The sequence below is a fragment of the Panthera leo genome, chromosome A2, assembly GCF_018350215.1.
Source record: "Panthera leo isolate Ple1 chromosome A2, P.leo_Ple1_pat1.1, whole genome shotgun sequence".
Taxonomy (NCBI): Eukaryota; Metazoa; Chordata; class Mammalia; order Carnivora; family Felidae; genus Panthera; species Panthera leo.
In genome coordinates, this window is record NC_056680.1 from 78,156,136 (window position 1) to 78,177,400 (window position 21,265).

Sequence of the window (21,265 nt, forward strand, 5' to 3'; positions counted from 1 at the left end):
TTATAGTTGTTTTGTTGTTTTACTTTCCTATTTTCATTTCATGACACAATCATATAATACTTTACATTTACAATGTACCTTAGTACAGTTTGTTTTTTTTTTTCCATTTAATGTATACTTCACTGTTTTATGGTCATGCAAATTCTCTGTTAATACTTTCTGTCATGAAACCTACTTCATGGGACACAGTGGTGAAAACCCAAGCTGATTTCTGTATCTATACACATGATCAGGGAATAGTGATTCCAAACCCAAGAGCACCCTGTCCAAGAAGTTCCTGGAGCTCCTCTGAGGTCATTCTAATATCTAAACATCATCAAAGGAATTAATCTATGTTAAAGTTTTAAAGGCTAATTAAGTTTCTTCATTTTTGGCTAGAAATACATATTGGAAAATCTGGTTAGCAAAAGCCTTGAAAACCAGTATAGTCCTTGGATTAATAAAAAGAGTAAACAGAAACAGAAATTATTTAATAATTGTATTTAGGCAGACCAAATGAATGTGTGTGGAGAAAGGAAGGATAAATAAAATTCTTGGAGGCAAAAGGCCTTACAGTACTTGCTAACCGGACCCAAGGTTTTGATTTTTAGATTTATTTAAGACACCTCCCACTATAAGAAATTAACTTTCTTGGATGATGTGATAATGGTATTGTGGTTATGGGTGTTTTTGGGTTTTTTTTAAGGAATTATTTTAGAGATACATTTTGAAATATTTATCATGAAATATACCTTAAAATCTTCAAAATAATCAAGTGTGGGAGGTGGAGAAGAGGCTTAAATAAAACAAAATTGGTACAAGAAGCTGGATGACAGGAACATAGGAGTTTATTTTATTATTCTACTTACTCATGTTCTAAAGGCATTCAAAGGGTATCAAATGTTATTTTTATTACTTTTATTTTACTTTGTTATGTAATCTTTACCCCAATGTGGGCTTGAACTCACGATCCTGAGACCAACAGGCGCAGGCTCTACCGACTGAGTGAGCCAGGTGCCCCTCAGATGGTGTTATTTTATCTTCCTTAAAGTCCAGGATTTTATGGATTTTGACACCATTTCTCAATCCTAGCTTTTTCTGAGATGGCAATTACCATACATGAATATTTCCCAAGTATAAAGTCTAATTAAGAGGAAAAAGGTTCATTCTATAGACCACTATTTTATGAGACGTTGGCTTTCTTTTCCAATGATTAAACTATTGGGATTATGTAACTATTTGCGAATTGAGAAAAACATGTAATTTAATTACACCCCCTAGGTTTGGCCTAATTGTTATTCTACTAATGTGTAATTTCTGCTTGCTGTAAATTCAAAATTTGAAAAGGTAAAACTGTTAATACTACTAACAAAAAACTGTTTAACTAAAACTGTGAAAAATCTACGATTTAATATAAAAAGCACATTAGCGGGGCACCTGGCCGGCTCAGTCGGAAGAGCATGCGACTCTTGATCTCCAGTCGTGAGTTCAAGCCTCACATTGTGTGTAGAGATTAATTTTAAAAAATAGTAAATAAACTAAAAAATATATATGTTAAAATAAATAAATAAATAAATAAATAAATAAATAAATAAATAAAAGCACATTAACTTACAACATTGTCAGCCCAGTCTGCCAGTACTGTTGAGATATAGTTCACAGCATTGAGAATTGCGCAGTATCGAAAGCCAAGGGAAGCTCTAGTCTCTTCTTTCATCACCTGAGTTAACCGTATCCTGAAATCATCTACTAAGTCCTTCTGTAACTCAAGGAACTGTAGTTTTCTGGAAGCTGTGGGAAGATTTTTATATCTGTCTGTGGAGAAAGTTAACAAGACATGTGAAAGTTTTGGTTCTGCCCAGGACACAGTTATAGGTTTTCCCTATAATCAACCATCCAAGTACGGATCTATTTCTAAACTTTACAAGGTTGCAGGTTTCACAAGTATATGTACTTGTCAAAACTCACTGAACTGTATACTTCAGATTTCTCCATTGTATATAAATTACAGCTCAATTTTTTTAAATGTTTATTTTTGAGGGGGGGAGAGAGAGACAGAGACAGAGAGAGAGAGAGAGAGAGAGAGAGACAGCTCAAGCAGGGAAGGGGCAGAGAGAGAGGGAGACACAGAATCTGAAGCAGGCTCCAGGCTCCAAGCTGTCAGTACAGAGCCAGATGTGGGGCTTAAATCCACAAACCGTGACCTGAGCCAAAGTCAGATGCTTAACCAACAGAGCTGCCCAGGCGCCTCACAGTTTAATTTTTTAAAGGCATGAGGAAATTATAGATGGGCCCTGATTTATTATGGTTCAACTTAAGATTTTTCAAGTTTACAATGGTACAAAAGCTATACACATTTATAGAAATTACTTTGAATATTTTATTTGGATCTCTTCCCAGGCTGGCAATATGGGATACAACCCTCTCATGATCCTGGGCAGCGGGAGAGCGGCATATCTCCATCAGCCATGGGATCATGAGGGTCAACAACCAATGCACTTACAGCCATTTTGTCCTCACACAACCATTCTTTTTTTCACTGTCAGTACAGTATTTAATAAATTACATGAGATATTCAACATTTTATTATAAAGTAGGTTAGGTGTACGAAATGCATTTTTGACTTAAAATGTTTAACTTAGGATACCTTCATCAGGATGTAGCCCCACTGTAAGTCACAGATCTGTATGATAAGGTTTTGGGGTAATGGTGGGGTTTGGAGGTGGGTCCTGCCCCCATGCTTTAATAAAATCACCTTTTTGCACCAAAGACGTCTTCAAGAATTCTTTCTTGGCCGTCAGCTCCGAACCCCACCATCACCCCAAAACCTCATCATGTATATATAATAACCACCCCATTTCAGGGCACCTGGGTGGCTCAGTTGGTTGTGTCCACCTGACTCTTGATTTCAGCTCAGGTCATGATATCACGGCTCGTAAGATGGAGCCCTGTGTCAGTCTCTGTGCTGACGGTGCGAAGACTGCTTGGGATTTCTCTCTCTCTCTCTCTCTCTCTCTCTCTCTCTGCCCCTCCCCCTCCAAATAAATAAAAATAAAACTTTTTTAAAAATCACCCCATTTCTTCAACAAAAAAATGACTTCTTTTTTAAAGGAAGGAGAAACTATGACAGGTTAGAAGACTGTCATAGAAGTCTCGTGTCAGATGACACGTGTTTTAAAACGAAACGTCTCGTGTTGTTTTGACACGTCTCGTCAGATGACTCGTGTTTTAAAAAGCACGAGTTCTTCAGGGCGCCTGAGTGGCACATTCAGTTGAACGTCTGACCTCAGCTCAGGTCATGATCTCACAGTTTGTGAGTTCGAGCCCCGGACTTTGGATCCTCTGTCCCTATCTGTCTCTGCTCCTCCCCCACTTGTGTGCACGCATGCGCTCGCTCTCTCTTTCATTCTCTCTCTCAAAAGAAAAAAAAAAAGCTTACCTAAAAGAAAGCTGTATCTTGAAAGACTTATACTTACCAGTTATAACCAAGAGTAGTGTCATAAAAGTTTCTGCACAGTCTGGAACTTTCATCTCGTCCACATCAGTGATATCCTTATATTGGGATATCCAAGCAGCTTCTGATGAAAGCATTGAGTCCATTTTTTGAAGAGCAACTGATATGCAGAAAAAGGGAACAGGTCAATTAAGTAGTTACAGTCATTCTTAATTTTCAGCACAGGTTTTTAGGAGTAATGGTTTTTCTGTAAAAAACAAACAAACAAAAAACCAAATCTACAACCTCCCACCGGTTGCACTATATTTAATACGCTCTGTGTTAGGGTTGAACAAGATTGCCTACTTCTCTCCGCCACCCCTACCCCAAATCTTCAAAATAGTTAAACTGATTAGACAAGCTACATCCAACAGACACTACAAAGAACAGGAAGTACTATGGTACAATCTATAAAACAGCTGTATCCTATACTGGCTTGACTCTTCCACTCTAGAAATGTGGATGGTGCAAGTACAAGAAAAACTGGTTTGATGGGAAGAAAAGGCAACTTGGTAAACCTTAACCAAGAAAAATTCAGATGCCTCTAATTTCTACCCAGAGCTGGTGGAGAAAAACACCAAAAGTTAATACACACAAAAGGAGATAATATGCTGTCCACTTGATGGCTACTGAACACTTACATTTTCTCTCCACAGTCAACCACCTCTGAAAACAGGTGTCCTCTGACAGAATATGCATACAGTTGGCAAAAGTGCTGGGATAGCCATAAAGACTGTGCAGCTCCCTTTCGAACAAAAGCACCTCATCCACCAGATGACAGAAGAGATTGTCATCATAGAGCAGACATGGGATGTCTGCAGCTAACTTCTCAAGAACGAGCATCATGAGGCCCCGGGAAAATTCAAGCTGAAAGAAACATGTAAGCAGGAGGTAAGGTAAATGACAGATTATTCGCGGACACACACAACTCTAAAACTGGAACAATTTAAGAACACAGTTTCTTACCCTTGCATTTACCGAAGGGCCTACTTTGTCTAATATTGGCTGAATCTTCTCATCCAGAAACTGAGTGTGATTCCCAATCCACATAAGTACCTGAGCCAAGTACCATTCAGGCTAAGGAAGGAAGTTAAAATAGTCTGAATTCTTAAGTCATTCTGACCAGAAAGTTACAATTAAATGGTTCTAGTTAATTGTATACACATAGCACTTACACAAATTAGGTGAAGATTCTTATAAAAGAACACAATTTCTGCTCTGAACTTTAATCAGATGTTTCCCAATGTACTCCCAACAAATTCCCAAAGGTGGCATAAGTCAGTAAACTCATAAATTTACAATACTGTATGTGTTGAAAACATAGCACTTTGGAGATATGTAAAATGATGAGCATTACAAAGAACCGATGGCCTTTAATTTTGTTTTGTGTTCGGTTTTTTTGTAAATTACGTTCCAAAATAACTTTTAAACCTGATTTTCTTCTGGTTTGTCTTTCCAAAAGGTAAAGTAAGAAAAAAATATGCCTTAAAACAGGTAAAATCATAGAAAAGTAAATGTAAATAGGCAGCTTTTTAAATTGTCCCTAGAGATGATTCTACAAACCTTCCAAGTTTTGTTGGACAGGCATTCAAAAACATTTACTGAGTGGTAAATCCCTGTTATGTGCTAGATGCTGGAAATACAAAAGTGAGTAAGGGGCATCCCTAATCTCAGGGGCTGTGTAGTTTAGGCTTGATGACAGAGTGGAAATGTACTTTAGAAAGGAATCAACATGGGGCGCCTGGGTGGCTCAGTTAGTTAAGTGTCCAACTTCGCCTCAGGTCATGATCTTGGGGTTCGTAGGTTCGAGCCCCATGTCAGGCTCTGTGCTGACAGCTCGGAGCCTGGAGCCTGCTTCAGATTCTGTGTCTCCCTCTCTCTCTGCCCCTCCCTCGCTCATACTCTGCCTCTCCTTCCCTCTCTCTCTTTCTCAAATATAAATATTTAAAAAAAAATTAAAATAATTTAAAAAAAAGAAAGGAATCAACATAACTCACAATTTTCTAACCTCAAATTCTTACTGCCTCTCTACATCTGTAGGTTTATTGCCTTGTCTCGCTACTTACTAATTGGTTCTATTCTTCTTTCTACCAACACCTCATCCAAAAAAAGGAGGAGATCCATAAAGTACAACAGAATAAACTGAATTTAAGACCCAGAAATCCAATTGCCACTCAACTCCTTCCCGTGCAAACATAACTCCCTATCCCTTGACCCCTTTAAAATTCTATAAAGCCTATAAACTCATTTATAAATGCCACATACAATGCCTGGGGTAAGCCTGGTGCAATAACATATAATTCAAAACACTGAAATGAACCACTCTGCTACTTGCACTGCATTAAATGTAGCAAAACTTAAGGATAAATAAGGTAGTCTCCACCCCCTGGCAACAGAGTTCTAATTCTCAATAAATTCAATCAAATTTCATTAAAAACAAATGCCTGATTGTTTTTCCAGTCAAGTTAAAGAAAAATTTCAAGAATATCTCCAATATAGGGGCACCTGGTGGCTCAGTCATTTGAGCGTCCGACTCTTGATTTTGGGTCAGGTCATCCAGAGTCCTGGGATCGAGCCCCGCATTGGGCTCCGCACTGAGCATGGAGCTGCTTAAGATTCTTTCTTCCTTCCTTCCTTCCTCCTCCCTTCCTCCCTCCCTCCCTCCCTCCTTCCCTTCCTTCTTCCTTCTTCCTCCCTTCCTTCTTCCTTCCTTCCTCCTTCTTCCTTCCTTCCTCCCTCCTTCCTTCCTTCCTTTCTTCCTCCCTCCTTCCTTCCTTCCTCCCTCCTTCCTTCCTTCCTCCCTCCTTCCTTCCTCCTTCCTTCCTCCCTCCTTCCTTCCTCCCTCCTTCCTCCCTCCCTCCTTCCTTCCTTCTTCCTTCCTTCCTCCTTCCTTCCTTCTTCCTTCCTTCTTCCTTCCTTCCTTCCTTCCTTCCTTCCTTCCTTCCTTCCTCTCTCTCTCTCTCTCTCTCTCTCCCCTGCCCCCCTGTCCCTCTGTTCCTCCTCACTCACTCACCTCTTTCTCTAAAAAAAAAAAAAACAAAGAAACAAACAAAAAACAGAGTATCTCCAATATACATGGCTGTAATCCCTCAGCTAAAATGCTGGTGAGATGGTGAGAATTTCCTCAAAGCCATCCCCATCATTCCTTACTTTCTTGTACACACACAAATCATTTAATGTTTTAAAATTTTTTTAAGCTTTTCACTTATTTTTTAAATGGTTATCCATTTTTGAGAGAGAGAGAGGGAGGGAGGGAGGAGGGGAGAGAGACAGAGAGAGAGAGAGCGAGTGGGGAAGGGGCAGAGAGGGAGACAGAGAATCCCAAGCAGGCTCCACACCATTAGCACAGAGCCTGATGCAGGGCTTGAACTGTGAGATCGTGATCTGAGCCCCAACCAAGTGTCAGATGCCCAACCAACTGAGCCACCCAGGCACCTCAGCCATAAATCATGGTAGCATCAGCACTCTGTTCAAAAGCGAATACTCGACTATCTGTGGACTTTCACATCTCTCTCTGATATATATATATAAGCCTGAAGGAGCAATTCGCACAGTGAAACACGTGGAGCCAGTTGTCACAAGTGCCCCCAACAAATGTCACAGTACACCCAAGGGGCAACTTGAGACACTGGTGAGATGACGTGCTAATGAGTGAGCGTATCACTCACAAGTGGCATATCAACACAAGTCCCAAAATAGATCTATTAAGGCAAGGACAAAACAGGAATTTAGCTCTTCAGAGAAAAAACAGAAATGTGAATGGGATCGGATTTTAACTTAAACCAGAAAGAGGATCGGGATGCTTAACAACTGCTATTAATAACAACAAAGGACAAGAGTTGGCAAAGCACACCTTGCTTATAACATTAGTCTGTCGGTTCCCTCGGAAGTGATACCTGAACCTTTTCTGAAGGGGAGTCAGCATAATCTGGATGGGCAGGATGACAGACGGGGATGCAGGAAGACAGTATTTTTCTGGAAGTTGTTTTGGCTCAGTAAGTAATTCATCTCTGACATAGTCAAGTCAAGGAAAAAGACAAGGATACAAAAAAATATATATGCATGGATATATGGATATATACACATATATACACACACACGTGTATGTATGTACAGATACACAATATACTTTTCTAACAAATATATAAGATACTAAGTAAAATTAATTATAAGACATAATTTTACATTGCATATGATTTCGTAAAAAGTGCATGAAATATGTTATTAGAATTACCCTGTCTTTCCTAACATAAAAAACAGTAGTGAGGAAGGAAACACAATCAAGAATTCCTTTATTAACACTAGATTACTAAACTTTCCTCCCTATTGCCCATTTTTTTTTTCTGTCGTCCCAAGAGACTTACGTGTGATATAAACCTGGGTCAGTCATATATTTCAGACTGACCCCGCTCCCCCCAACGCTATTCACTCTGAAGGGCACAATCCACCACTCTGCGGGTATATACAGATCAAGTCCAAACCTAGTACTACTGTTTGGCTTCTTGGTCCCTTTCAAAAAGTTTTACTCTCTAGCCACAAATCCACTCTCGAAAAAAAAAGCAATTTTAGTAAGTTTTATCTCCAACAAAGATACGAGGTTTGCAGTTTCAGAAGCTGGCAAAACAGTGTCTCCAGGTTACTGTATATCTCAGGGGCACCTGCTGGGCGACTCAAGCCAACAGTCTGAGACTGGGGGGGTGTGATGAATGGCCAGTGAAGCTGGGCTAAAACTTCCTCAAAATCACTGTAACAGAAAAAGCAACACACGTATCTCAGTAAAATACAATGGTCACCGAATATCCATGTGAAAGCACTACCATGAAATAACAGGTGAATTCCTTACCTTGTAAGTTTGTCCTTGAGGATCTTATGCCAGAATTTAACAGTGGCTCTCGTGAAAGCAAGAAGATGAGCACAAGATGATTCCTGAAGCTTGATGTCAAGTTCCACCATAGACACCAGAGTAGAGGCTGCCTCTGGGACGTTATTGGTCATCAGATATTGCTGAATGTTATCACTGCAAAATGAGGCAAAGCAAACTTCAAAGATAGTCTGTCAAAATTCCAAGTGCAGCAAAAATGACATCTCCCTCCTGTGGTATATAAGGTTCCATGCAAGGAAGAAGGAGGCAGCCAGAAGTGGCTTTCTTTTTACCAATGTGGCCAAAGCTTAACATTTTTTTCTAGGAAAGCCAGAAATCAAGACTTTCATGCAAAATCAATTAATCAAATCCTTTGAAACAAGCCAAATAAAAGATGTCTTCAGGACAAATTTATCCCGTGAGCCACCATTTTGGCTTATTTGACTTCATAGAGCAAAACATTTTATTTAAAAATGAGATGTTGTGTGTCAACTATACTTGAGTAAAAAATTAAAGGGGAGCCTGGGGGGCTCAGTCCGTTAGGTGACTGGCTTTGGCCCAGGTCACGATCTCACGGTTCATGAGTTTGAGCCCTGCATCGGGCTCTGTGCTGACAGCTCAGAGCCTGGACTCTGCTTCTGATTCTGTGTCTCCCTCTCTCTGCACCTCCCCTGCTCATGCTCTCTCTCTGTCTCTCAAAAAATAAATAAATGTTGAAAAAAATAATTTAAAAAATTAAAATGAGGAAAAATGAAAATGAGATGTTTCTTTGGATAAAAACAACATCTCATAGCTTAAACAGCTAAGAATAAGGAACAAAATGTGACCTTGTCAATAACTGACCTTGGTTCAGGAGCCGCCCCCTGTAAGAAACCTGAGGCAGGAGTGTACCTCCAGGCATCCTCTGCCGGCCGCCAAAGTGCTGGGACTCCAGTCCCCCGTTTGGTGTATGTTCCTGGGGCACACACGGCATCCTCCTTAGGAACAGGAATGTGTATTTCCTGCCGAGCTCCACTATGCGCTAGCATTTTTTCCTCTCCTCTGAGAGCTGCTTGTGTTTTTCACGGTCACTGCTTCAGGCCTCAGCAAGAATACTTAGCTCGTGTTTTTGTATTATTCTATTTATTCCTGTCAGCTCTTGTGGCCATCCCTCACTCCCATTCTCTCATTTTTCTTTCTTCTCTTTCTCTAATCATTTTTATTAAGATTTCCAACCAGTTTTGTCTTTTATAGCTACTACCAGAATTGAAAGCACTCTTTTGTCCCATTGGGTGTCAAGAAACCCATCATTTCTGCATTTAAAGCACCAGTAGTTTTTTTTTTTGTTTTTTTTTTTTTATGGACTTGTTCTTTTCTTGTTGTTTTTAAAGTTTATTTATTTATCTTGAGAGAGTGCATGTGTGTGAGGGAGGTGGAAGGGCAGAGAGTGAGGGAGAGAGAGAATCCTAAGCAGGCTCCACGCTGTCAGCTCAGAGCCCGACACAGGATTGGAACCCACGAACTGTGAGCTCATGACCTGAGCTGAAATCAAGAGTCGGACGCTCCAGTGACTGAGCCACCAGGATACCCATTTATGGGCTTGTTCTGATGGTCAGCATGCACGGAGCCTGCTCCCCTGCAAGGTTCTTCCCTGTGCATCATGGCAAATTAAAACCTTCTTGCTGATTTCCCACTTCAAAGAAACATAAATCCAAAGTAAATGTTGCATTATGTTAAAAGGAAGACTGCTGTGTTTAAGAAATGTACAAATGTTACAAAACAATGTAAAATGTACACAAAAGCACAGAGTAAGGGAGGACTCCTTTCCAGGACACAGTGAAGTAGCTTTCCACACAACACAGCATCATGAATGGCATTCAGAGCACAGAAAAAGCTAGGGAAACAGGGTTTGTGCATAATGACACTGCGATACTGTGGTATTCAAGAAGCAGAGCTAATAAAAGATGCTAGTTCTAAGGAAAAAACTAATTTTTTAAAAAAGAGAAAGTGCTACAGAATAAAAAGCAGGTTAATGTTAGAGAGAAATTAGATGAGGAAAACCTTAAAAACCCAAAGGAAGACAGAAATAGAGATTTATCACCTCGAGAGCAAAGAACATGTTGTTAAGGAGAAGTAGCTATGCTCTATTTGATTATGAACTTGATTCCTATTTCTAATATGATGCCCAGGGCAAACTTGTCTTAAACAATCCCAACACCAGAAAAAGGCTATCCATAACCATAGTCCTATGTTAATTAACCTATTGCTTTGGCTACTACAAGAGTGAGGCTTTTAAACAACTTACTCTACTTAATAATAAGGTTATTAACATTGCTCCTTATTGGTGTTTTCCTCCAGAGGAGCAAAGAAAAATGAAGTAAAAAGTAGCAAGATTTAAAATCTGTTCACCCCAAATAATTTATCCCAACAAGGAGATGATCTAAAAAGTTTAAATTGATTTCTGGAATCACTGGTAACACTACAATCTTAGGTGTATCATTTTTTCTGTAAATGTTAAACTTATATATGCAAAACAAAGACTTCACACCATGCTGAGAGGTAAAATTCTTTAAAATCTCGGGAAATACACAGGACAAAGTGATACTGCATTACTCTTTGGAAGACGTAACATAAAATATATTAACTCCGATACACAATGGGACACTAAGACTCTTGGATGACTTTTCTTCTTCAAGTCTTCCAGACAATATTAATGGTTGCTGACAGCTTTGAGCAAGAGTAGCTAAAACAAAGCACGATGGAACCATGCAGTATGGAGGGGCTGGGGGACTATATCAAAAACCAAATAATTTTGCCAATCTAGACAGAAATGTTAATTTAGCTTGTTTGAAAGACAATACCAGACACTCTCAGTTAACACTAGTGATTCAATTCAGAATTAAATTCAGAAAGAAGTGTGTACTTTTTTTCCCTCTACCCACAGGTAGCAAAACTGTTACTTAAGAATACTGTACATCTCTTATTAGAGGATTCCCATTGAAAGAAATTCAAATTTTAGAGAAAGCAATCCATTTTATTAAGTGATCGTGTCTAAAAAGTAATATTACCACATTGAAGAGTTGTTTATTAATTTGGTATTACAAATAATAGTTTTTATTTTGTGTTCACAATACAACTACAGGACTTAAAATTTTTACTTAGATCACTTTCTTTCAAATGCAAATTAAGCTCCCTGAAAAGTTTATGTTCATTCACAAAAAAGGAAAAGAATCATTATAATACTATTTTCATAACAACCAGGAAAATTACATTATTATAATCTTTAATTAACTCAATTATTTAATGGCATGCATGCACTGCTAAGACAGAGCCTCAAAGGAAAATAATAATTATGAGAACAAAGAAGCCCTTTTTACCTTAGTTCTTCAATTTGTGAAATCCATTTAAGGTAAGCAAGATGGCGCTCAATCTCTTCAATTTGGTTAATCATGGCCCCCAGATCTTCCATCCAGGGCTGTGCGGTCAGCAAATGGCTGTTAATGGAACTGAAGAGATGAGTTTCTTGCTCCAGAAACTGATTAAGAAATTGCTTTGATTCTTCTGCATTTTTTAAGGCACTCTGAATTCTTTTAGGGATTTCTGATGAAATTGTAAGTACCTGATTGTAACAAAAACAAAAAACAGCAGCAATCAGATAAAATTTTCACACTTTTTTTTTTTTAATGTTTATTTTTGAGAGAGAAAAAGCACCACTGGGGGAGGGATAGAGAGAAAGGGAGACAGAGGATCGGAAAGTGGGTTCTGAGCACAGAGCCCGATGCAGGGCTCAAACTCAAGACCCACAAGATCATGACCTGAGCAGAAGTCAGACGCTTAACTGACTGAGCCACCCAGGAGCCCCCTTGTAATGTTTTAATTAGATTATCATCTTCAAAATACATGTTTGTTCTAAAAGAATTGAAAATTGTCAATTATAAGCTTCAAAAGAAAGGTGCGATTTCTGCCTCCTGCACCAACCAAACCTAAACACAAAATGCCGTACGTGGGGATGTGTGGGCAGCAGCAGATGCCCCTGTAAGCACCTCTGCATCTTTCATGAAGCTCAGCACTTTCAGAGGGTCCAGACAGAGAATTTTCTTATGCTTTATCTACCAAACACTTTCCTTCAAAAAAAAATGAAGTTCTATTCTAAAAGTCTGAGTACATGTTTGTTGCAAAAGTGACCCTGGTGATTCTGATTCACGTCTACGGCAAGAACCATTGACTTGGGAAGATAATATACAGGTAACGCCTTTAGATGTGGTATTTACTAATTCTTCTTCTAGCACATGGAAAAACATATACAAGTATTAGGTATCAATACAACATAAAGACTATTCTAGAGGAATTGCAATTGAATCTAGACTGATTAGACACTTTGTGCGAGGCACTGTGCTAGGAACGGATAAATAAGACATGGTGTCTGCCCTTAAGCTCAGTTCATATGGGAGAGAAATGGAAGCAAATAACTACTGTATTATGGGACTGATGCAATAAAAGATAGATGCTAGGTACAATGGTGTCCGAAGGTAGTGCCTCCCAAACCTGAATGTACACAGGAATTGCCTAGACAGCTGGTGCGAGTTGTTAAGTCTGAAGTAGGGACTGACATTCTGCGTTTCCAACAAGCTCCCATGCTTTGGATAATGAGGTGTTGAGATGCAAGGCAACTGGGCTTACATGGCTCCTGCAAAGACCTCTACAGTGCCGGTGGGAATTTTCTGGGGAGCTTTGGAAGGAAAGGACATTCCAGACAAAAGGAACGGCTCAGTCATAATGAGAGACCAGCAAAGCTGAGTAAGGCACAGAATACAGTTCAAGAACACATAGAAAGAAGAGACGACCCTAGGGGCACCTGGGTGGCTCAGTCGGGTCGGACTACAGCTCAGGTCATATCTTGAGGTTCATGGGTTCGAGCCCCACATCTGTGATGTCAGCTCAGAGCCTGGAGACTGCTTTGGATTCTGTGTCTCCTTGTCTCTATGCCCCTCCCCTGCTCATCCTCTGTCTCTCTCTGTCTCTCAAAAATAAATAAATAATGTTAAAAGAAAAAAAAAAAAAAAAAAGAAGAGACAAGCCTAGATTGGTAGGGAGAGGCGAGATCAGAGAAGCATCTTGTGCCTTAGAAGGATATGGGCTTTTTCCAACAGGCAATGGGAATCCATTAAGAGTTTAAAAAAAATTTTTGTTAACGTTTATTCATTTTTTGAGAGACTGAGCATGAGCAAGGGAGAGGCAGAGAGAGAGAGGGAGTCACAGAATCTGAAGCAGGCTCCAAGCTCTGAGCTGTCAGCACAGAGCCTGACACAGGGCTCGAACTCACTCACAAGACCGTAGGATCATGACCTGAGCTGAAGTCGGACGCTCAACCGACTGAGCCACCCAGGCGCCTCACCATTAAGAGTTTTTAATAAGGGAATCATTCAGTTAGATTTATGATTTGGAAAGTCAGGGACGGCTGGCTGGCGTAGTTGGGGGAGCACGAGACTCCTGATGTAGGGGTTGTAAGTTTGAGCCCTGTGTTGGGTATAGAGATTACTTAAAATAAAAAATCTAAAAAAAAAAAGGTAATGTGATAAACAATTATGTTTATTCTCATATTATTTGTAGTACTAAAAAGTGGAAACAGCAAAAATGTCCACTAGTAAGGGCCTAGTTAAATTACGTACAACCATAGTTGAATACCATAAAACCATTCAAAAAGAGAGATCTATATACATTGATAGGAAAGCAAGTCATGTATTACATTAATTATAAAAAGTTAAGCCATGAATATTTTAAGTATACACGCGCTTACACAATACAGAAAAGACTGTAACTATATTTTATATATATTTGCTTATTCACACATGATACCATTTCTGTAATGGATAAAAATGAGAGATGGTTACTGCGGGATGGGAAGGAAGCAGAAGACGGGCAAACTGCCATCCAGTGTGTGAGAGGCTGCAGCCCTAAACTGGGTGAACTGGGTGGCGGCAGAGACAGGAAGGGGGCAAAGGTCAGATGTTCTGGAGATGGGATAGAGGAGGCAGGATGACGATCTTAGTAAGGTTCCCAGGCTTCAGGCCCGGGTGACAGGCAGATAGTGGCGCCATTTTCCAAGAAAGGGAAGCATGTGAAGACACAGAGCAGTACAGTTTGGGACATGCTGAATTTAAGGTTCAGTTAGGGGCTTTGGCAGCAGCTTCTGGGGTCATCGGAGAAACAAGCCTGGTTGGGAAGTGGAGACAGACACAAAGAAAGGGACTTCTTGAGGCTAGCACTGGCTAAGAGATGAGGGGGGAGTGTTCTGTTTTCAGGAAGAGCCGTGGGCGTGTCCCTACGCTGAGGGGACAGGACTGGCTGAGGAGCAGAGGAGGAAACTATAAAACCACAAAGCAACATCACTCCGGTGGCAGGTAGAATCTGAGGCACGAGGACAGCCGTAGACTGATCTTCGGCTGAATGAGGAAGTAGACATGGCTGCAAAGAAGTTTGTGGAATGTGGGGTAGACTGTTCAATAGAGTCATGCTAAGCGGCCTTCATCTTTTCTATTTGGGAAGACAGAATGGCCAGATGGGGTAGGTATCCTGGGGAGAATTTGTAAGAACAAATGAGGGGAGTGGCAGAGGAGCCGACCTTCCAAAGGAAGGAGCCCTGGAGACCACATATCAGGGCTGGCATCCATCCGCTCAGCCCGTGACTTCCTCAGAGAGCCCACTACAACTTGGCCGCAGGCGTGGACAGAGGGGGTGGGGCTGGGCCATGCTTAGGAGAATAGGGCAGACATGGTGGAAAAACCGGAAAGGTGAGGGCTGAGGGGGTGGGGATGGGGGAACACAGGATGGCTATCAACCCAGGGCTAACACACGAACATACCCACACACTTAACCCAATGTAGCAGTTACATGATATAAATCTTTTATCCTTGACACACTGTTGCAAGTACTTGGATCCACTTATTTTTTTAAGATTACATTCATTAGGTTTTTTAAACACCATTTTAAGTAATAATTTCACTGTAAAAAGAAAACACCTGAAAATACAGAAAGATGTAAAGAATATGAATCACCTGTTAACCAACCACTCAGAAATAACCATTATTATGTCATACTTATTTTCAGGTTTTCTCCTCATGAGCGCACATATAAAAAGTTTGGAATGATGGTGTTATGACATTTTTGTACACCATGAATTACTTCCTTGACTTTAAAAGTCACTGTATGAAAAACTCCTTAAAATGTTAGCTGTCAGGGGTGCCTGGGTGGCTCAGTTGGTTAAGTGGCCAACTTCAGCTCAGGTCATGATCTCACGGTTTGTGAGTTCAAGCCCCAAGTCGGGCTCTGTGCTGACAGCTCAGAGCCTGGAGCCTGCTTTGAATTCTGTCTCTATCTCTCTGCCCCTCCCCCACTCCCTCCCTCTCTCTCCCTCTCTCTCTCCCTCTCTCTCTCTCTCTCTCTCTCTTAAATAAACATTAAAAAACCATTTTTTTCATGTTAGCTGTCATTATGTTTTTAAGACCTAAATCAGATCAGCAGGAACTTTGTCTTTTACATAATTTGTAAAGTACCTAGCACATTGTAGGTCCTTAAAACCTATTAAACAGTTTTAAATGACTAGACTATTTGTCATAATCTGTATCTTCAAAATTCCCTAGAACAACAGTGATATATAATAATGGTGATGTCTATATTATGTCATTGAACAATTCTGGTATTATTTCAATGAGTTTTAATACTTGCCTGTTCTTCTAACTGCATTTTATTTTCTGTCATCTGTTCTATGAGTTTATCAAGTTTCTTTAAAGATTTAAGGTCATTTCCAACTTCTTTTTCTATAAATGCAGACACGTAGGAAGTGAGATCACCATTATCTGTATCTTCACTGACTTGTTCATTTCCAAAAAGAGCTGCAATATTTATGTCATCTAAAATGAAAGAATAACAATTATTTAACATTACCAAGCACCACAGGATTAAAGGAAATACAAAAGATATACAAAGGGGGGCACCTGAGTGGCTCAGTCAGTTAAGTGTCCGACTTCAGCTCAGGTCATGATCTCAGAGTGTGAGTTTGAGACCCACATCAGGTTCTCTGCTGTCAGCATAAAGCCTGCTTCAGATCCTCTGTCCCTCTCTCTCTCTGCTTGCATGCTCTCTTTCTCTCAAAAATAAACATTTTTTTAAAAAAGGAATTCTTTTTAAAAATGCCTTAAAAAAAGAAAAAATAGTATTGAAAGATTTTGAGTCTATGAAAAAAATTGAAAAGGTGACCAAGTAAAAACTCTTCCTTACATAAGAGTAAAAAAGTTGGGTTTTAAAAAATGTTTATTTATTTGAGAGAGAGAGCGAGAGAGAGCATGCATGGAGGAGGAGTAGAGAGAGAGAGGGAGAGAGAATCCCAAGCAGGCTCATGCTATCAATGCAGAGCCCGATGTGGATTTCACAAACCGTGAATCATGACCTCAGCTGACATCAAAGTCAGACGCCTAACTGACTGAGCCACCCAGGAGCCCCGAGTAAAAAAGTTTTAAAAGCTTCAAATGCCATTATAGAAAACTTTCCATGTCAGAAAAAGGAAAAAAGGGAGCTTGAGAGAAAACACAAATTACTAAGGAAAATTCAAAATGACTGATGCAACCACTAAATTGCACAGTCCGACGTGAGGATCCTTCTGTGGCAAATAAACTAGACTCACACCAATCCACAGTGTACTTATTAAATGTGACAAAAACAGGTGATTTGGAGCCCTGAGCCATTTCTCGGGAAGAGTGGGAGCAGAGGAAACATGGACGGTGGCTGAGCAAACAATGTGCAGTGAAACCAGGAGCTCCTGGGTAGCTTTGCTCCCATCCCATTTAGCATGTGGGCAGATTTCCCTAAGAGCCCGTTCCTTACTCTCTGCCTGAAACCTAGCATTGCCTATCGTTTCCACGTCAGTTTTTCACTCTGCAAGCGTCTATACCTTCTTCCAGTATCCACAATGTTTAAGGCAAAATTAAGCAATTTAAGCTGCCTCTAATTCTTTGTGGAAAGAGGCAAGATTCAGATACATAAATAAAAAATGTTCAATTTTTATTTAAAGAAACAAACTTCTAGTAAATGCTTGATTCACTTCAAAGGCAATTAAGTGATCTTCCACTGTCCTAAATTTCTGGACCGACAGCACTGCTCCTCTCTTCCAGAGTATCTCCAGCTCTATATCTGTTCCAGGGCAGATGTGCCCTAAGCGCCAGAGAAAGCGGAAGGCCACAGCAGCTTCCTGACAAAGAAGGTAAGAGTGACAAGATTCGCAATGGCTGCCGCGTCTCTTTCCACACCACCCTGGTGTGCTGAGATACACTGTTTCCTCTGTAGTATCTGTTTCCATGTGCAGGCTATTCCCTTTTGGTAACTCATGGAATCCTTCCAGCAGAAGGTTAGGAAACTCGGTATAATGGTAGCTGCGAGCGTGCCACTGTGGGGTCCCTAGGCTCCCTGCTGCCCAACATGCTTGACTCCACTCAGTCCACAGTGTGAATTATTCCGCAGACAGGGCTTAATCTCCCTAGGTTTGAGTAGCACCTACAGATTACAAAAAAAAAAAAAAAAAAAAAAAAAGATAATTTAGAAGTGTAAGAGGAACAGCAATTGATTTCCAGATGAAAGTAAGTGCTATAAAATAAGGCCCCAGAGAAAAAGCAGACTTCCTGGAAACCAAACCTTAGAATAAACCTGAACACGCAGTGCATTTCTCTACCTCAGGTTTAACTAAAGGATGTGGTCCTCCCTAAACAAACCATTCACGGTGTTTGTTTGTAAACAAATGAAAAGCTTGATTGTACTAGTGTATGTTTAGTTACAAAGACTACAGCAATTTCTAAAAAAAAAAAAGAAAAAAGAAAAACAAAAAAAAAGTGTGTGTGTGAGAGAGAAAGCTGGGGAAACAATACGGAGCCTCCTGGGGAGCAATACTGGTTGAACTTTGCCTCTGTTCTTCCTGGAGCTGCCCTTGTAGAAGTTGGCTCTTCACCAAAAATGAAGTTTTAAGAAAGCAGCAATGAGAGAAGGCAAGAGGTTAGACAAGAGATTATGATCAGCCTCATTACGAAACAACTGTTACTTCTGATCAAATGAAAATATGAAAAGAGAGAGAGAGAGATGCCTAAATGCAAAATGTAACTGTCAGATTTTGCTCGTTTAGGATTAAGAGAATACATACCAATGTGTTTAGTACTAGGTTATGTTCCTCCCCCAGCCCCCAAACCCTAATTTTCCTTTATTCTATTCAACTTATGAGTATTCAAAGTGCGTCATGTGCTATGAGAAGCAGTAGCCCACCAGTAACTAGGAGCAAAACTAGCATAAATCTATGCCTTGACATCCCAACTATAAATTGTACCATTTGCCCAGCTGACACCTAAAGGTTATACATGGCATTAAAATCCATGTTTCCTGACCCTCAACCGAAGTTTCTTACTTTTTTTCTCCTTCAAATATGAGAATAGGCTGGTTTGCATCAAACTTCATTAATGCAGAATCCATCTACAGTTATGGACAAGAGTCACGGTGTCCTCTTTTTCTAGTTTAATCTTGAATAAAACAAGTACATTGAACATTGCATCTGCAGACACCTAGAGGCAGGGCTTTGTGGAGGGAATGTTTTCCTGTAGGTTAGGGAGCAAATTCTATCTTCATTTACTTTTACTTACTGTTTTTTTTATTTAAAAAATTTTTTTGCGGGGGGCACCTGCGTGGCTCAGTCGGTTGAGCCTTGGACTCTTGATTTCACCTCAGGTCCTGATTTCATGGTTTGTGGGATCGAGCCCCACATCGGCTGGCTTGTGGAGCCTGCTTGAGATACTTTCTCTCTTTCTCTCTCAAAATAAATACATAAACATTAAAATTTATTTTTTTTATTTTTTTATTTTTTTTTTTTTGCACCTAGTTTTAAATTCTATTCTTTTGACATCACCATTTAAATGCAGTAAGTACATTCTTGGTCAAATGACGTTCTTTAAGATGACACACTGGTTATTTGGGAGGTTTTTATGACTCTCCTTTTCTGTTTCTTGTAATAAGCACCCCTAATTGCAAACAAGTTGACCAAGCCACCAAAGGAGGGATAAGGACAAAGTCTATAGTCTGTGTCTATCATTCTACTAAATGACATCTCAGTAGGCATCAACTTCTCAGGCATCTGAATGGGCAAAGGTGGGAAAGGGAATGGTTTAACTAAAAGATAGAGGGTACTCTCCAATCTTTTAAAAAAGGAGCTGAGCTATGACCGTCAAGTGCTATGGGCTACTTAGAGCTTTCCTTCCGAGGCAGAATGTATCCGCAGGCATGGTAAGGGCAAGCCTAATTCCTGAAGGCATTATGGTAATGTGGGCACCCTTCCTCCTACCACTACTCATTCCTAGACTATTTGCCATGGTCAGAAGAACCAAAAACCCTCTGATGGAAAAGCTGTTACATGCCTTTCCCCTTCCTCCCCCAATAAACTTCACTTCAAAAGCCACTGAAGATTCCCTGATTTCCAGAAGCCTGCCATGCTTAGCTCATTACAGTAAAATGACAAATGTCCACATCCCTGACATGTGCTCCTGTCCTCGATAGGAAGTGGAGATGCTGATCTTTTCCCTCTTCCTTGTCCAGACCAAGATTCAGGAAACAAGTTATCCCTTGTATTTTTCTTCCCAGATCAACTTTTACTGGCAAATTCACTGAAGGTAAAGTACCACTAAACAAGTACCATTTTGACTCCAATTAAGGCGGTGGTCATCTCTCCTAGATCATTAGCCCCTCCAAATTCCTAATGCTTGATAAGTTGTTGCTTCATTAAAATAACAGGCAGGCCCCAATTATTCTGAATTGTTGTGAGGGGCGGACTCCAGTGAAACTACACCAGTCCCTGCACTAAGTCCGGGTCAGGGAGTGCTTATCTTCAAATTATCCCACATTTTACAATTTTAGAAAGAAAGATAGGTGCATGATGATAACCAGCACTTAATACAATGCAAGTATATTGTACCAAAAAAAAAAAAAAAAAAAAAAGGAGAGATTCATCTTAAAGACAACAGGCTACGACTCTTCTGCTCCGCAGACCCTGGAGGGCTGAGTTTAGGAGAGATGGCTGGGTAAAGAATGGTAAGGTATTTCGAGTCTGCTTACTTTTCTCCTCGATGTCCTTCCTTTCGTTACCACTTTCAGGGCAGCACTAGAAGAATAGGTGTAACAAACACATTAAGACTGGAGTGATAGGTGGAACTCCTCAGGATTCCCAGAGGGCGCGAGGTCCCAGACTCCCTCCCCTGGGGTCTTCCTGAGGGATCAGGGCCATCTGACGCAGGTGGCCCTGAGGACCACCACTGCCACCTCCCCAGAACCGCTGGAGTTACCTTGCCCAGCCTTCAGGGCATGTCTCTACGTCCCTAGAGACAACTATCTGTGTCATCTCATCAGGGTCGCCAGAGCCACCGCACTGGGACCACCTTCTCTGGGAGGTCCGTGCCACCTCGCCAGATTGGAAGGCCTGTCTCCCCGGGCCACGGAAACCACGTCCCCAGGCCGCCAGGGCCACCTCACCGACGCAATCTCCTTTGGGAGATCTGTGCCACCTCCCCGGGCTACCAGCGTCCCCTCCCCGGGCCACCAGGGCCGCCTCACCGGGGCTGCCGGCGCCTTGCCGATCTCGGCGGCCGGGAGCATCCCGTCTCCGCGCGAGTCCTCGGCTCCATGAGCAGCCAGCGTGGCTTGTAGAGTTCCGCTGAGGCCAGCGACCAGACACCGGTTCTCCCTGGGAGACCGTGGGGCTGGGCGCCACCTCTACTTCCCCTCGCCGTCTCTCTGATTTCTTCCTCTCCTCCCAGAGAGGCCCTGCCCGTGCAGCCGCCAGCCATGCGCGGTGGCGCCCTCTGCTGGCAGGGGGCCAGCCCCCCAGGCTCTCGGGAGAAAGGGGGGCGGGCCTTCTCAACCTCTGCCACACCTCC

The 21,265-nt window shown here is 41.1% G+C and overlaps 2 protein-coding genes across 8 annotated transcripts in view; one reads left to right on the top strand and one right to left on the bottom strand.

Annotated features, from left to right (window-relative positions):
• Nucleotides 1–21,127, bottom strand: part of RINT1 (RAD50 interactor 1) — a 29,259-nt gene extending 8,132 nt beyond the window's left edge. Inside the window, exons 1-11 of the mRNA XM_042915517.1 lie at nucleotides 20,943–21,127; nucleotides 20,448–20,493; nucleotides 16,038–16,222; nucleotides 11,690–11,931; nucleotides 8,316–8,489; nucleotides 8,067–8,216; nucleotides 7,326–7,482; nucleotides 4,439–4,549; nucleotides 4,114–4,339; nucleotides 3,456–3,593; nucleotides 1,595–1,794 (exon numbers count right to left, since the gene is read on the bottom strand). Of these exons, the coding sequence (XP_042771451.1) occupies nucleotides 1,595–1,794; nucleotides 3,456–3,593; nucleotides 4,114–4,339; nucleotides 4,439–4,549; nucleotides 7,326–7,482; nucleotides 8,067–8,216; nucleotides 8,316–8,489; nucleotides 11,690–11,931; nucleotides 16,038–16,222; nucleotides 20,448–20,493; nucleotides 20,943–20,984 (1,671 nt within the window). The 5' untranslated portion in view covers nucleotides 20,985–21,127. The remainder of the gene's footprint in view (nucleotides 1–1,594; nucleotides 1,795–3,455; nucleotides 3,594–4,113; nucleotides 4,340–4,438; nucleotides 4,550–7,325; nucleotides 7,483–8,066; nucleotides 8,217–8,315; nucleotides 8,490–11,689; nucleotides 11,932–16,037; nucleotides 16,223–20,447; nucleotides 20,494–20,942) is intronic.
• The window catches only part of PUS7 (pseudouridine synthase 7), a 76,731-nt gene continuing 59,744 nt past the window's right edge, over nucleotides 4,279–21,265 (top strand). For 2 of the 7 annotated variants that reach the window (XM_042915546.1, XM_042915538.1), the window contains exons 1-3: nucleotides 4,279–4,363; nucleotides 17,480–17,568; nucleotides 19,932–20,005. The gene's annotated coding sequence lies outside the window, so the exon portion shown is untranslated. Of the gene's footprint in view, nucleotides 4,364–16,959; nucleotides 17,569–19,931; nucleotides 20,006–21,265 lie in introns of those variants that run through there. The other 5 variants (XM_042915578.1, XM_042915587.1, XM_042915567.1 and 2 more) reach the window with 4 other exon arrangements.